The following is a 17617-nucleotide window of genomic DNA, read 5'->3' as shown; positions in this document are numbered from 1 at the left end:
ACACGTTACCTACTCTCCAAACTTGGGCTCGTCAAGCTGAAGCTGAGAGCAGTGAGAAAATCGGTATCATTCGTATTGATGGTGGTGAACTAGACTCCGACGCAATGGCACTTTGGTGCAATGCTAATGGTTATACCCTACAGACCACTGCACCTTACACATCTGCCCATAATGGACGTGCCAAACGCATGCACCTCACGATAATGAACAGGATGTGTGCTATGCACGCTTCAACACCACAAGTCCCTCCTAATCGTTGGGACGAATTTGCCATGACTGCAGGTTATTTATCAGCCCGGACGCTTGGGAAAACACCCTATGAAGTATGGCATGGCAGGAAACCGGACCTATCACACCTCCGTGAAATCGGATCTCGCGTTTTTGCCCTTATCCTCAAAAGCAACCCAAAGATCTACGAGTGTTCCTTTGAATGCATTCTTGTTGGTTACTCCCCCAATTCCAAAGCATATCGACTTTACCATCACATGACACACCAACTTTTTGAATCGTTCCATGTTAAATTCATTGAACGGAAGGACGATATCCCTCGCCCTCTTTATCCTGGTCGTGTCATTGATCTTCCATCTACAGATCCCCCTGGTAACCCTTCTGATGCATCACAAACTACCCCAATAGTTTCCTCTTCTCCAGATGTGCCCGCTTCTTCCTCTGTATCTCATTCTCCCTCTCTTTCTTCTTCTTCTCCTTCTATTTCTGTTTCTTCTTCGCCCAAGCACACCATTATTTCGGATGAGGAGGAGCTCATTAACGATGCTCAGGGCCAAGTCTGGACTGTACCCGGCAATGATGATGAGGTACCAGTCCCTGTACGTGATGACCCTACTAATGTTGGTCCCATAGGTGACATTGGCAATGTACCACGCCGATCTGCCTGGACGTCGGCTCCTACAGCTAAGGCAGCTGAAATTCTATCAAGCACTTACCCTGTGTTGCACAAGCCGTTACAGAATCTCATGAAGCTGGTCGCCACCTCAAGGAACAACGCGCACAGGCTAAGTTCGAACGCGCACAGGCTAAGTTCGAACGGCCTCAACTGGTCCTGGATCAACAAGCTTCATTGACTAACATTGGCCCTCCTTCCACCTCTAATCCTACCATTCCCCCTGCTGTTCCTACTGATGCCGTCCCTGACGACTCACTACCGCAGGTACCTCCTCTGGACCCAGAATTGGATTTCGTGGCTTTCTGTGAAGCTTACGCGACCGAATTGGCATCCCCCTTGATCAACCCTTGCAATCCTGACGAGCCTACCTTCTGTCAGGCAATGAAATCCCCAGATGCCGACAAATGGGCCTTTGGTATTCAAGATGAACTGAAGAGTCTCAAAGATATGGGTGTCTATGTATTTGTTCCTCGTTCTGACGTTCCCCCAGGTCGTAAGATCCTACATGGCAAATGGGTTCTCAACCTCAAGCGAGATAAAGTTGGCGCCCCCGTACGGCACAAGGCACAATATGTTGTTTTAGGCTATGAGCAGATTTTTGGTCAAGATTATGCCGATACAACCTCTCCTACAGCCCACATGGAATCTGTTCGCCTCCTTCTCAACATTGCGGCCGCCAAGGACTGGGATCTTCAGCAAAGCAACGTCAAGACCGCTTTCCTTTATGGTCTATTACCTCCTGACGAAGCGCAATACTTGGAACAACCTGAAGGCTTCGCCGAACCTGGCAAGGAAGACTGGGTATGGTGCCTACAGCGCGGACTCTACGGCATGAAGCAGAGCGGCCGTATCTGGAACAAAACAATGCATAAAGCTATGTTAGGTTGGGGCTTTAAGCGACTACATGCTGATCCCTGCGTCTATTATAGAGTCTCTTCCATCAGAACGGTCCTTTCCGCTGTCCATGTTGACAACTTCCTTATTACCTCCAGTACACCTGAAGCATCCCAAGCTTTCAAGGAGGAGCTCAAGTCTCTCTGGACAATTTCGGATCTTGGTGAAGCGTCCTTTTGTGTTGGGATTGCCATCTCTCGCAATCGCGTCGACTGGACCATTTCTATTTCTCAAACCGCTTTAATTGACTGCATCATCCAACAGTTTGGCCAGACTGATGCAGACCCAATTTCTACACCTATGGATCCTTCTGTTGCGAAGAGCCTTACTCGGCCCTCTCCTTCAGATCCTCTGCTGTCGGCAACTGACTCATATGATCTAGGCCGTATTCCTTATCGCTCCCTCATTGGCTCTCTCATGTATTTGGCCGTTGGCACCTGCCCTGACATTTCTTTTGCTGTCGCCCACCTTTGCCAATTTCTTGATTGCTACTGCTGTGCACATTGGAATGCTGCCCTACGCGTTGTCCGGTACCTTAAGGGTACTCGGCTTCTTGCTTTGACACTCGGTGGTGACCCCGATTTGGAGCTCGTTGGCTTTTCTGATTCTTCTTACACTGATTGCCCTGATACTGCCCGCTCTACCATGGGATATTGTTTCTCTGTGGGCAGTGCTATTTTCACTTGGTCTTCTCGTCGTCAGAAAACAGTCACTAATTCTTCTTGTGAAGCAGAATACATTGCACTTGGCAAAGCCGGTCGTGAAGCGATCTGGTTACGGCAATTCCTACGTGAAGTTCACTTCTTGAAGACTACTCCTACTGTCGTCCTCTGCGATAACAATGGTGCCAAGTTGTTGTCTTCCGATCCTACCCACCATTCACGTAGTAAACATATCGACGTCCGCCACCATTTCATTTGCGAGCGCGTTGAAGACGGCTCCATCATGGTTTGGCACGTTCCCAGCCACGACAATGTCGCCGACATCTTTACGAAGGCCTTACCTTGTCCTGATTTTATGCGCCTCTGTCCCTTCCTAGGCCTCCAGTGATGCTTGTGCGAGGAGGAGAATTTTCTGGTTGGCATCTCGATTTCAATCTCCTTCATTTAGGTAGATTTCATTTCGACCATGCCAGCCGGTAGCTTTTTCCCACTGGGTTTTGATGCACCCGGCGCTCGGATTCTACCCATACATTTATTCTATCCATCATCCTATCCTATCCTCCATTCATCTCTCGTTTTATTTTCTTTGCTTTCTTTTTTCTTCTTTTCTTTGTCCTCCCGATCTACGCTTAGAGGAGGAGTGTTGAACCATTGAGCGCTGCAGCGTGATCGTGATTGAACCTTACATAACCCACTACTATAAGTACTGTACAGGGGCATACTACTTTCCTCAGTTGTTCTATCATCTGGCTGAGGTGAGTATTGTGCCCCGCCGTTCTTACACCATTAGTACTTACCCACATATCTCTCATAGGATATTCTAGGTACAGTACTAATGCCAGTTGTTCTATCATCTGGCTGAGGATATTCTAGTCTACTTTCAACATAGTAAAATTTTCCCTGGCATGGTGGAGGAAACATGTGTTTACTTTTGTTTGGATCGCAGGTCAATGGTCATTGGGTTGAATGGACCTTCCCAGCGTCAGTACCTGCCTCATCGCTGCGACAATAGCAAGCGCCTACACCTTTAATTCCGCTTTTCGAGTGCAGAACATGTATCTACATGTACGAGTTTGGTCACTCTACTTTGTGGTCGCCGCCTAAAGTTGCCCCCGTCCTCTGCCGATCGAGCTGTGGAGTCGCACAAACCTTTATGAAAAGCGGTCATAAACGATGTGCCGAGGCGAAAAAATCGTCGAAAGCCGCGAATCATGCGAATACTTTGATTCATTCCTCTCGTCTCTAGAACCCCCCCTCTCAAGTCGCTCTTTACCATGCGTTCCTTACTCGCCTTTTTCGCCTTAGCTGTCTCGGCCGGTGCTTCTGCTCTTGTTTTTCCAGCGGGTAAACCTGCGTGCATAGCAGAGTACTGTGCTGGGAACTTCCCCGACGTCGTGCAGCCCCCTGCTCCCACCCCATCTGTTCCCTCTCTTCTAGATGCCTTGACGAACGCCGAAAGGCTAGTTCGCGGTATGCCCTTGAAGGCTCCGGTACGCAGGAGGAGTGGTGCGTATCCTCTCTTTCTTCATGACAAGTCAGTACGACTCACCCTCCTCTTCCTAGATTTCGTCCGCCGCTCGACGCCTTCCTCTGTCCCCGTCGTTCAAGTCGTAAAGACCGTAACCAAACGCGGAGTTATCGAGGTCAAAAACAGCACGGGAGACTGTCTTGGTTATACTTCCAAGAATTCTCTGAGCAAAGCCCAGCTCCAATGTGAGTCGGCCATCGACAACGCCACCACCGTTACTTTCCCCATCCAGGAATCCTCGATCTCAGCTTCACAAGTCCGGATCACCATGGAGGTAGCCTCTTCCGTCTTTCCTGTTTCATGTGGATGTTGATATGGATTTGACTTTTTCATAGGATTCGGATGAGATCGGTTTCCCTCTCCTTGGATTGGTGCAGGGTGCTAATGACAGGCGTTGATATTAGTTTGGAATCTAACAAGTATGTCCTTTACCATCGCGTGTCAGTGTCAACGCTGACGAAGTATAGTTTCCTTTATCTATCGGGAATTGCCCACCCGGAATGTCCGTCTCCTTTGCCACTCGTGGCTTGCACGTTGTATCTCATCTCGATTTGTCACAGCCGTCGCTGGCGCGGTCCCGGCTAACATCTTCAACGTCTACACTAATGTGACGACTTTGGTTCGAGCAGCAGAGTCCGATGTTGTACGCAAACAAACCCCTTAACACCCCTTCACTGTATGAACTCATTTTTTCTTGCAGTGGACCATCGACCTCACTACAAGCAACCTCAACCCTCAATGGATCAATTCCAATGGCTGTAAGCTCGGTGCTCACCCTCACATCTTGCAAGCACTCGATGTCTCTCCATTGAAAGAGTGTGCGATGGATTCCTCAGCTGACATTGCATCAGCAACGCTCCATGACGTTGAACTCAAATCGTTTACGTTTGCACTGGCTCTGCGTCGCCAACACCGCGCTCATGATTTTGAGGAGGAATGGCGAGGACGAACGAGCAGAAGTTGGGCAAGTCGATTGTGACAGGGCAGGTGCATTCCGTGGATTTGAAACGCGAATATGCGGTCGAGGAGCAAAGTGTATGCGGCGTTTGTTGAGCTGGGCGTGATGGGGCAGTGGTGCCATTGGCCGGAAGATCGTCGTGAGGCATGCTCGAGTATGCAACGCCGGAGTCGGTGGAGAGGTGGTGGATAGATAACGGTGGAGTCGGCAGCGTGGCGTCCGTCCTTTCGGACGTTCTCGTCTGAGAGTTGTTGATTCCACTGTTGAGGTGGATATCCAAAGACGACGCTTACAGATACTCTCCACCACAGCAAAACTCTTGATTTCAACCACCACGACGTTGTCGATAACATCGCCATGTTCACTACACCTGCACTCATTTGCTACTCTCGCGACCTTCAAGAAGCCACCCCGACCGAATCCAAGCTGAGGATTCACGAGTTGTCTGGCAGAACTGCGTACCCCATCCAGCCCCCTTCTTCCCCTCAAATCAACCTCTCGACAGCCTAGACCCCCTCCGTGACGCCCATGCACACCACCCGCTTTGCCGTGACATGGCTTTCTCTCTCCCTTCATATTTTCGATCCACAGCTCAAATGCATACGGCATATTCATTGTCATTCTCCCCTTCCTCCTCACCGCATACCCAGCCATCGTAAACGCGACGAGTCGACGTTCATCCCCAGATCGACGATCTGCTCTCGCAAGGAACATCCTGAACGCTCGAAGGACCTAATGAGTGGAAACAATCGTATTGAATTTGTGCGCGTTGACCTGGTGTTGGGTAGTCAACGCGGTTTCGCGGGATGTGTGGAAAGGCAGGGCGCAGGCGCAGTGGAGGATGATCGATGATCGATGAGGCCTTGAGGAGCCGATGTTAACTAGGAGGGGTAGGACTCAGTGGGTTGAATGAGCCGTCGCGGGTCATGTATTTGGGTTGTGTCGTCGATCGAGAGGATTGAGCGGCTGATGTGTATTACCTTCTCTCGTCCACGGAGTGTGTCTTCTGGGAGTGGAGATCTGGGTGGACAAAGAGACCTGGTGACCCAGTTGCATGGGTGAAGGACGTTCGAGGAAGATGCGTTGGAGAGGCGATAAGGTAGATTCCATGCCACTAGCGCTGTGGTGAGTTGGTCTACTGAAGTAGTCGCAATGTTGCGCATACAAGCGGACAAGAGGAGTGAGGGAGGGCCTAGGTGTTGTCACGTATGCTTGGACTCGATTCAACGGGGGCTGTTTGAGCCAAGATTGCCCTTTGCCCGCTCTCTCACTCAGCACACGACGATCAAGCACCCAGAGCAGAGCCCGACCCCCACTCCTCCGTCTGTCAGATGAGATCCTCGATGATCTTGCATCAGAGCTCGATCTCCACGAGGACCTCATCAACTTCGCTTTGGACATGCTTGTGCCAACATCGTCATACCCCGTCATACCCAATATCGAACCACCCGCGTCTGCAACGCCGGCTTCCAGCTATGGGCGCACCTCGCAAGACAAGCTGACATCGCCCGCAATATCCGCGAGGTGCATATATGCGAACGGCACAACTACACAGCGCCTGATCGTATGCCCACCACTCTCGTCGATCCTCAACTAGATCCTTCACCCCCTTCAGAGGCGGATCGTGTGCGGAATATATGTGAGGCTTTGAGCCATATGAGCGACTTACAGGTGTTCAGTTGGTGTTGGAATACGACGGGCCCACAGCAGCGGAGCAAGCCAACGGTTCTTACTGACCACGGGGATGCGATTCTTGATATCGTTCGCCAAAAGCCTACGTTGAAGCACCTTGGGCTTTCGGGGTGCTTCGCCAATCACGTTCAAAGTTCCAACGTCGACCGCACCAGCATGTCATACCCGGTAAGTTTGTTGTCCTTATTCTGTGATGATATGGCTGACAACGCACGTAGCTATGGAATATATCCAACCTGACTGCCTTATGCCTACTCGGAGACGCTTGGGTAAAGTCGGGAAACGCTGCGCACGTTAGCCACATGTTTGAGCTATCACCAGGGCTTGAGGTGCGTTCAACATGACAACCTTGTTTTCCTTATCTAATCTCATCCCTTCTCTGCCTCTTAGTACCTGGAAATCCCCCTCGAATTTCATAACCTCGCGAAATGCAGGTTCCCCTGCCTCAAGAAGCTGAAATTGTCGCTCCAATCTGGCGCTACGTCTTCAATTGACGAGTCACGTGCACGATTCCTGGAGAACCATCCAACGATTGAGGAGCTGACTTGGTTCCCGATCGGCATTCCCAACCTCGCTCCTGGTAGCTTGCCCATCTTGAAGCGCCTCAGGACGAGCCTTCAGGTGGTCATCGCGCTTGATCAGCTTTCCCAAGATCATGTTATACCGGTCGAGAAACTCGTTGATCAGGTTTCACCACAACGACTAACGCTTCCAATGCCAACCCCAGATCCCCCAGTCCTCTGCCCGTTGGAATGTCTCGACGTGCGTTCCGTCGACGCTCAGACCCTGGCAAGCTTCAAGACATTCGATCGGATGAGTCTTCGTAGACTCAGATTACACATGCTGGGGGATCTGCACTCAATCCACCAGCTCGCAGAGTTCTTCCCCAACATCACTTGGCTTTCCTTGCCTGCCGTTCACCTCCCTAAAGATGCCATCCATCCAGCTAATGTGAAACTTGTACATGTGCCCCGAAATCATCGCTATCCATGACTCTAACAACAAACAGGAAGAATGGTTCTCCATTCTATCTCTCTTCCCCAACCTCGAGGTATTCCGCGGTCGGGGGCTATGGACTGCCGTCGATTCAAAGAAGGAAAAGATGCCCACGGCTATCATGCAGCTTGTCCAACTCTGCCCAAAGCTGCGTGAGCTCGATCACTGTGATTTCTACGAGAAACACTTTGCGTGGAGGAGAATTGCTATTATTAGGGAGGGCGAATTTGGTGAGAGGGTGAGGTATGAAGTGAGGAAACCGCCGGCAAAGTGGGTTTCTAAATCTAGTGACAACCTTTCTCAAAAACCAAGATGCTGACTTTTCACTCTATAGGGGCGTCTTTGATGTCACCGATGGGGCTTTTGATTAACCAATTTGACTCGGTTTCGCAACACCCTATCTTGACTAAATGACTGAGGTTTGTATTGTGTAGCAGGGCAATCCTTCTCGTCTCCTGTGGCCGTAATGGGATAAGGTCATGTATACCCCAAGTCTACAGAATTGGTCTTTGTGTAGCCAGCGCTCATTGTTGTATTTTGTATTACTGTTGCTGTCCTTGGTGCTGTGGTAATGCTATTGTGTCTTCTGTCATACCATGAAGTGCTGAGAGGATTGCAAATTTGTGAGTGTGGAGGGTAGCTGGCTATCAACCTTCAAGACAACTCCAAGGGACCAAGGGTGCTCTAGCAATAGAATGCCAGCCTACCTATATCCAGTCAGGCATTCAGCAGGTGCGCAATTGAACCATAACAGTAGAAATTGGCATTTGTCCTATGGCTCATAGTGCTACACAAATGGGCCCAATGCCCATACATGTTATGGCACCTTATGTGGGACCCATGCCATAATGACATTTAGGGTTGAATGTTAGGCAGCCAAGTGAAACATTATGGATGATTGGTTGGGCCCAATTATGGTGGTCTATGTGGCTTGTATTAGCCTAAGGCTCATAGTTGGGCCCAATACTTGACTCTCACAATGGCTATATGTTTGGCCCAATAAGTGTAATTTTTCTTTTTTCAGGGGTTTTGTGAATTTAGGGAATTCCAAAGCACCTGCATGTGCAGATGTAATACATGTCTCTGGGGATTGTGCAATCCTGTTGTTCGCATACTTGTTCTGGGAAAATGCAGAATTTCTGGAGCATCAATTGAGGGGCTGAATATCCAAAATAGAATATCCCACTCACATATGCAAATGCAATAAATGTTCCAGCTGAATATCCAAAAAAAACAACCCTGGTGTCTGGACAAATGTTGCAGAAAAATGCAGAATTCCTGAAGAATCAATTGTGCAGAATATCCAATGAAAACACTGCAGATTATCCAAAACCCTGGTGTCTGGATAAATGCTTGGGAAAATGTGGAATTTCCAAAGCATCAATTGTGCTAAATATCCAAAAAAAAAGACAGTGTGAAATAGCTGAAAAAAAACAACCTTGGTGTCTGGACAAATGTTGCAGGGAAATGAGGAATTCCAGAGGCATCAATTGTGTGGAATATCCAAAGAAAGAACTACAGAATATCTGAAAAAAACAACCCTGGTGTCCAGATGAATGCTCAAGCAAATACGGAATTCTGGGGATTGTGCCCTCCATTTCACCAACTTCTCACTTAATTGATGGCTAAGAACCAGTTTTCTGGCAAAAGTATGCTTGACATCTGGCATTAACTATCCTAACAACAACCCCTGTCCTGGCTTGGCAGAGAGGGTGATGACAAATCCTGCCTTTATCACATTGTCATCCTCATCACAGCTCACAGTGAGTACATTGGAGGGTAATTGGGGGCTCAACTGAAGGTTTGAAAAATGATTCAATGCAAGGACAGAGATGTGACACAGGAAAAGTATGAAACAGTCCGCGATGAGTGAGCACAAGGAACAAGTGATAAGCTCATTATCGGATAAGATAATGTCAGAGTGTCAGAACGAAACCTTGCATTTGTACTCATAAGTACAAACAACTTAGAACATGTGAGGGCAAATATGGAGTATTGCAAATCAAAAGGCAATCAGAATATTATCAGTTACATGGATGATGCTTATGCAAAAATTGGAAGGTTGTTGAGGGAACAAGGATATTCAAAAGAAGCAGAAACATTGGAGATTCAAGTTCTGGATAAAAGAAATGAAATGCTTAGAGTGGAACACTCAGATACAATTGATGCCATGGCAAATCTAGGAGTAACATATGAAAACTTGGGAAAATTCATGGAGGCAGAGACACTGGAGATCCAAGTTCTGGATGCAAGGAAGAGAATTCTTGGAGTGGAACACCCAGACACAATGATGGCCATGGCAAATTTAGCAGCAACATATGGAAACCTGGGAAAATACACAGAGGCAGAGACACTGCAGATCCAAGTTCTGGATGCAAGGAAGAGAATTCTTGGAGTGGAACACCCAGACACAATGATAGCCATGGCAAATCTAGCATCTTCATATGGAAAACTGGGAAAATACACAGAGGCAGAGACACTGGACATCCAAGTTCTGGATGCAAGAAAGAGAATTCTTGGAGTGGATCACCCAGATACAATGACTGCTGTGGCAAATCTAGCAGCAACATATGGACATCTGGGAAAATACACAGAGGCAGAGACACTGCAGATCCAAGTTCTGGATGCAAGGAAGAGAATTCTTGGAGTGGAACACCCAGACACAATGATAGCCATGGCACATCTAGCATCTTCATATGGAAAACTGGGAAAATACACAGAGGCAGAGACACTGGACATCCAAGTTCTGGATGCAAGAAAGAGAATTCTTGGAGTGGAACACCCAGATACAATCACTGCTGTGGCAAATTTAGCAGCAACATATGGACATCTGGGAAAATACACAGAGGCAGAGACACTGCAGATCCAAGTTCTGGATGCAAGGAAGAGAATTCTTGGAGTGGAACACCCAGACACAATGATAGCCATGGCACATCTAGCATCTTCATATGGAAAACTGGGAAAATACACAGAGGCAGAGACACTGGACATCCAAGTTCTGGATGCAAGAAAGAGAATTCTTGGAGTGGAACACCCAGACACAATTGAAGCCATGGCAAATCTAGCATCTTCATATGGAAACCTGGGAAAAGACACAGAGGCAGAGACACTGGAGATCCAAGTTCTGGATGCAAGGAAGAGAATTCTTGGAGTGGAACACCCAGACACAATGATAGCCATGGCAAATCTAGCAGCAACATATTATAAGCAGGGAAGATACACAGAGGCAGAGAAACTGCAGATCCAAGTTCTGGATGTGAGGAAGAGAATTCATGGAGTGCAACACCCCTATACCATTCTAGCTATGGAACGCTTAGCAGCCACTCTTAGAAAGCTGGGAAAGTACAAAGAGGCAGAGAGACAAGTCATTCAAGCTCAGAAAGTTGAGAGCAGAGTTATTGGAGCAACATCCCACCATGCAAATGCCACCATGGCTAATGTCCAAGAAACTGAGGAGACTTTAACAATGAATTTTGACACAAAAGGTGTGTACTGAGATTAATTATTCTTCTAGACTAACTCTCATATTTATCTGATTAGTGTCTTCCTGGTCCAATTTTGTAAAGAAAACTTCAAAAACTATGTCTAGAGTAGCACATTCATTTCATAAGGAGAAAACCCCCAATGCTGATTTAGGAGAAACTAGTTCTTAATTTGTATTATTATATGTTGTACCAATGTCTTGATATGCTGTTCAGTATGTTGAATGGAATATTTTTGTGTAACTGTTGTGATTGATATTGCAAGTATCTTAAAGATAGGATAACTTTAGTGTCCTATGAATAAGGAAAGGGAAGAAGAATATTTAGATAAATATCTAGATGCAAGAAATTCGCAGACACAGATAACTTGTTTTTGCATAGGACTTGCCTGGCTCACTCAATTCGGATTTTTGATAGTAAATTAGTAATAATTAAATCCAAGAAGACAGACAAGACCTGAGCATCTGGAGGGCTTGTTTGGGTAGAGTAACCAACCAGCTATACCAGCCAGAGTGTCAACTCACAACAAGCAGGTTGGTTCAGCACGGAACTACCCAAATCAAGCAGCACTTTGGAGAAAATTTCTTTTGCAAATATAAATACAGAGTAGATAATATAAACAAGTTACAGAGTCAGGTTCCCATCGAATGCGGCGATCAGCGCTGATGGGATTTTATTTTGGATACGGAAAAGTTCGAATATTGCAGCCAACGAGTTGATGTGCAACTTGTTGTGTGCTTTTGATGTACTCATTGGAAGAATTTCTTTCATTCGGCGCCAGTAGAGCAGAAAGGCGAGAGAGGTCCAGCTGCCTGTTGCGGTGACAATCTCAGGTGGGATGCTGGTGAGAAGGAGTTCGACAGCACCTCCTATATGGAAACTATGACCAAGGATATGCATATGCATAGCTGATGACCAAATATTGTTGCAGAACTTGAGAAATTCATGCTTGAGAAGAATCTTTGGTTGGGAAGAGGCAGTCGTGTATGCAAAGAGGGAGGTGGAGTGATCCAAAGATGAGTTGACTGCAAGATGGTTCTTCAGGGCAGCAACAGGGCATAGAGTATCGTTGCGTGCAGTCAAAATCACAGAGGTGCCAAGTTCTTTCGTTGTTTTCATCCAGGGAATGTGGAAACTTGCAGAAGATGAACAATCACATAACTTACAAAAGGTAATCCTGGAAGGAGATGAGAGAGATTAAAAAAAGGAGGGAATGGCATACATAACGGAGCAAAGAACATTATAATTCTTGTTAAAGGCAGCAGCGGTAGTAACTGTCAACTCACCCAGTCAATGACAGCCAAAGAAGGCACATAAGGCAAGAGCCCATACGGCTGCATGGAAAGGAGTAGAGATATTTAGAGCATGATGGAGAACCAGTAAATGTTCGATGGAGACAGGAGCACGAAGGGGCCATTTGTGTTTAGAACCTTCCTTATTTGCCAAAATGCAGGCAAGTTGAACCCATTCGTCATCACCGAACCAGGGCGCATGATTTATGGTATGCCATGCACGGATACCAGACAACCAGGAGCGAATGGTGTTCCTGGATTGCCTGCCTTTGTGCTCTCCAATAAAGGCACAAAGGAGGGGGTAAGAAGCAGGCATTCATGCTTCTTCATTGATGCCCCACGTGTCACAGAACTGTATAAACCATAGAGTGCCAGCAGCGTATGCACTTCTGGTGTTTGGCACATAAGTGCCACAAATTGACATCATTGTGCTGTCAACCAATTTTGAAGGGAGAGAAGCAATTAATTGTTGTCTGTGACAAGTGGTGTATGGTGTATCCCAAGTGAATAGATGGTCAGTTTCTGGGACATGAGGGTGTAAAGTGTCGTGAGTGATCTGACGTCCTGCCTGTGGTTTTCTTGCTTTGATAGTACAAGCAGAGGGGGCCACTCCGAGAATGCGAGAGGATGGGATGGAGATTTTGGGATGAGGTTGTTGCATGGGAATGAGTGTGTTGGATGGGAAAGATGTTGGAGTCGATGAGGGAAGAGAAGTTGTTGAAAGTCAATTCTTGAAAGGATGGAGAAAGTTTTGACAGCATGCAGGGCACAGAGGAACAGAGGATGTACCACCCACAGTCGTCTCGATGACATGCGTCACCAGTTTGAAAGAATAATCTAACCTAAAGACAGATAAAATGTCAGAGTAACCATAATGGCAGATAATCTAACCTAGGCATGAATAAAGCATGAGGATAGCTCATCAGGGAGCTTACAGGATGGGAACATCTGCTTCCTGGCAGGTCCTGGTTCTCCGTGTGAGATAGGATCGGCCAGGTTGGTGTGAGACTCAATGTAGATCATTTTTAAAAAGATGGATACAGCCATGAGAGCGAGGTGTGTGTGGTGGACTGTGAGGTTCAAATGAATATTGCTGCTGCGGCCTTTATCAAGGGCACCAATGGTACCTTGATTGTCAGAGTGTACAAGGAGATGTGCATTGCAGATACCTCTTGCTTCAAGAAACTGAACAAGAAGCTCAATAGCTACCATTTCGAGCCAGCAGATATCCTGGCCCTCAATCTTCCAGGAAGGTGAGAGCTGGAAAGCAGCCCACTCATCACCAATGATAATCCCGATTCCCCATGATGTAGAGGTGTCGACATACAGTCCGAGATCTGATAAAGGCCCAAGGGGGCGAAGAGATCGAGAGATCCCACACAAAGTAAGCTTGACGAGCCACCACTTGAGGTCAGTGATCAATGAATGCGGAGGGTACTTCATAAGAAACTCATCACTATAGAAGGCAGACATGAAGTTAGATAGAGAAGGTAGATGAGAGTGGCCATCAAGGTAGATGAAAGCGATGTGACAAGGGGACCCATGAATCTTCTCTATGTCGTGTAAATGACAAGGTTGTCCTTCAAAGTCCATGAGAAATTGAAGGATGCGCTGATGGAACTTATTTCTCTTCCCTTCAGGCAAGCTGACAAGTTTCTTGGGAATGTCCCAGAGAAATCCAATGAAGGTTGTCATGAATGAGAAACATTCATCGCCTTTTTCATCATGCCATGGAACACCCAGAGAAGAGATGCGGTGGAGCATCTTGGATCGGTCATAACCATAACGGAAGTCGCCCTCGATGAACAAACCAGATTCCAAAGGGAATCAAAAGATCTTCAAGTCATCTTCATATTTTGGTACTGGAAAGACCCCTTCAGCTTTCCAAATATCAATGACAGTGTTCCCAATCATACCAGTGTTGCTGCTGGTGCAGGCAGCCCCAAATGGGTGATCATGATTAATGAAGAAATTGTCTGATGTTCCTTGGATGATGAGCCAGGGTTTATGAGAAGGAAGAACCAGGCATGTATGATAAAATTTCTTGATATCAAGGGTACATGCCTGCATTCCAAGAGGCACATGAGAGATCTGTGTGAACAGGAGTGTGAGCAAGAGATGCAGGAAAGGATTATATGCAGAGAAAGAGGAACATGACATGTAACATCAAAAAGAAGGGTAGTATATACCACTCATGATAACCAAAGGATCATCATGCACAATGCATGGAAGATGAATCATCATGCAAAGCACATGAAACAGGAGTCATCATGCTCAGTGCATGGAAGATAAATCATCATGCTCAATGTGCATGGGAGATGATCATCATGCTCAATGCATGGGAGATGAATCATTGTGCTAATGGAATGGAACAGGAAGATGATAAGGATGATAATAGAGACAATGTCCTGGGTAACTTGCCTGCAGCAAAAATACCCAAAGAGCCACTGGGTGCAAGACCAGGGCTAGCTGGCAAAAATGTCTCTATGCACAAAACACAAAGGAGATGTGTAATAAAGAAAGAAAGGAAGAAAGGGTGGGAAATAGACAGAATAGGCAGTGACTCACAATGTCAGCAACTTTTGATGTGGTGTCAAACCATGTAGGGAATTTGTCCTTGTGGATGTGCAAATTGATGGACGTGTGGACTTTTGTTGTTTTGGAGAGGTGTTGGCACACCCTAAGCTTGTTGGGCACTCTGGGATATTGAGGTTGCACAGAGACGATGAGGGAGGATGATTGGAAGGGGCCATGTAAGATTTGTTCAGTGACCTCCCAAGAGAAAGGACCTGATAATCTGCCTGTGGCAAGTTCTTTGCTCAGCCAGTCAGAGACCACAAGTATACATAGACATCACTATAGTACCATAACAATAGAAATTGACAATTGTCCCAATAAGTCATAGGTCTACCCCAATGGGCCCAATACACATGGACACTATGGATCCATACCTGGGACCAATGGATGTTTACAGCATATGGTATTGATGTGTGGCCCAATGCATATTCTGCAGATGTGGTTATTGCCATAATCAATGGTACCATAGGTACCCAAAGTATAATCTACAGAATGGCCAAATGTTGGGCCACATGTGCTCAGGAGATCACCTGGAGCATTGACATGCTGACTGCAGATCATTTCCATCCAGATGTAATCTTTCTTGTAGAGTGCACCAATGTCCGAAATTTGGGAGATCATTTCCATCCAGATGTAGTCTTTCTTGTGGAGTGCACCAATGTCCGAAATTTTGGATGTAATTTGTAACTGGACCAGACAACCCCCATGGAATACTTCAACCTCCAAAATTTAGAACTTCAAGCACCTGAAAATGCCCCTGAAAAAACATCTGGATTTGTATTTAACATGCTGAAGGTCATTGCCCCGAAAATACAGCCGAAAAAATGTCCGGATTTGTGATTAACTTGGTGAATGTCACTGCTATGAAAATGCTGCACCAATGTCCGAAATTTCAGATGTAATTTTGACAGGGACCAGACAACCCCCTTGGAATGCTCTGAAGTCCGAAATTTTGCAGGTCATTTCCATCCAGATGTAATCTTTCTTGTGGAGTGCACCAATGTCCGAAATTTCGGATATAATTTTTAACTGGACCAGACAACCCACATGGAATATTTTGTTTTTAACATTCTGAAGGTCATTGCCCTGAAAATGCGGCGGAAAGAATGTCTGGATTTGTGATTAACTTGGTAAATGTCACTGCTCCGAAAATGCGGCCAAAAAAATGTCCGGATTTGTGATTAACTTGATGAATGTCACTGCTCCGAAAATGCGGCCGAAAAAACATCCGGATTTGTATTAGTGCACCAATGTCCGAAATTTTGGATGTAATTTTGACAGGGACCAGACAACCCCCTTGGAATGCTCTACAGTCCGAAGTTTTGCAGGTCATTTCCATTCGGATGTATTAATCCCCATAGAGTGCACCAATGTCCGAAATTTCAGATGTAATTTTGACACGGATGAGACAACCCCTTCCATCTGGATGTAATGATTCCTGTAGAGTGAAATTTCAGATGTAATTTTTAACTGGACCAGACAACCCCCGTGGAACACTCCAATGTCCGAAATTTAGAAGTTCAAGCACCCAAAAATGTGAACTCAGGCAGAACTCCCTCAATTCTTAACCAATTTCGATGTTCTTTGGCTCGTTTTGATGGGTAAGCCCATTCGGTTGCAGGTGCAAGTACTTTACAGGTTGGGTATGGGCCACCAGTGTGATACCCTTAGGTTTTTGTAGTGTCCTTGATATGAATAAGTACATGGGTTTATGGGTCTATGGTTGAAGGAGTGAGAAGGGTGGACATTTTGCCATTGCTGTATCATTGGTTTATTATGAATAAGTATATAGGTTCAGGGGGCTATAGTTGAAGGAGTGAAAATGGTGGGAATTTTGTCATTGCTGTCACTTTCTGTATCACCTCTTCAACCATACATCCCCATAAACATATGTACTTATTCATTAGTGTCCAGTCTCACAAACTTGAAAGTTTGTAGTCCGCTTTTTTGACATATAATCCTTCGCTATGAATAAGTATGTAGGTTCATGGGACTATTGTTCAAGGAGTGAAAAGGATGGACCATTTCAAGATGTTGCAGTACCACCTGGTTTTAAGATTGAACTTTGTCATTCTCACTCCTTGAACCATATCTCCATAAACATATATATACTGATACATAGTAAACCAATGATATGGCAATGGAAAAATGTCCACCCTTCTCACCCCTTTGACCATAGACCCATGAACCCATGTACTTATTCATGATCAAGGACACTACAAAAACCCATTGGTATTACACCAGTGGCCCAGACCTGACCGGATAGGTCTACCGGTCAAAACGAGCCCAAGAACATCGATATTGGTTAAGAATTGAGGGAGTTCTGCCTGAGTTCAACGAGTCATTACAAAATTTTGTAGTCTAAAAAGTAGACACTACAAAGTTTTCTGGTCTAGAAAGCATACACTACAAACTTTTGTAGTCTCAAAGAGAAGACACTTGAGGCAGGACATCTTTTAGTGACAAATCCTTTCGGCCGTGTTTTTGGGGGATATACCTTCCCCATGTTACAGACAAATCTGGACAAATTTTCCAGCAGATTTCCGGGGAAATGACGTTCAGGATGTTAAACACAAATCCGGACATTTTTTATGGGTATCATTATGTCCGGATGAAAATAGATTACAAAACT

The 17617-nt window shown here is 46.1% G+C and overlaps 1 protein-coding gene across 1 annotated transcript; it reads left to right on the top strand.

Moving 5' to 3' along the window:
* Positions 1-3734: 3734 nt before the first annotated feature.
* On the top strand, positions 3735-8005 carry LACBIDRAFT_329924 (uncharacterized protein; the record flags this gene model as incomplete). Its single annotated transcript, XM_001884162.1, has 12 exons — positions 3735-3966; positions 4024-4173; positions 4456-4631; positions 4689-4746; positions 5242-5404; positions 5597-5708; positions 6094-6510; positions 6618-6806; positions 6857-6967; positions 7029-7589; positions 7648-7904; positions 7969-8005. The coding sequence occupies 12 exons, from the start codon at positions 3735-3737 to the stop codon at positions 8003-8005; spliced, it is 2463 nt and encodes an 820-aa protein (XP_001884197.1).
* Between the last annotated feature and the right edge of the window lie 9612 nt (positions 8006-17617).

This window comes from Laccaria bicolor, genomic scaffold, assembly GCF_000143565.1.
Source record: "Laccaria bicolor S238N-H82 LACBIscaffold_24 genomic scaffold, whole genome shotgun sequence".
Lineage (NCBI taxonomy): Eukaryota > Fungi > Basidiomycota > Agaricomycetes > Agaricales > Hydnangiaceae > Laccaria > Laccaria bicolor.
This window is presented reverse-complemented; position numbering and strand designations above follow the sequence as displayed.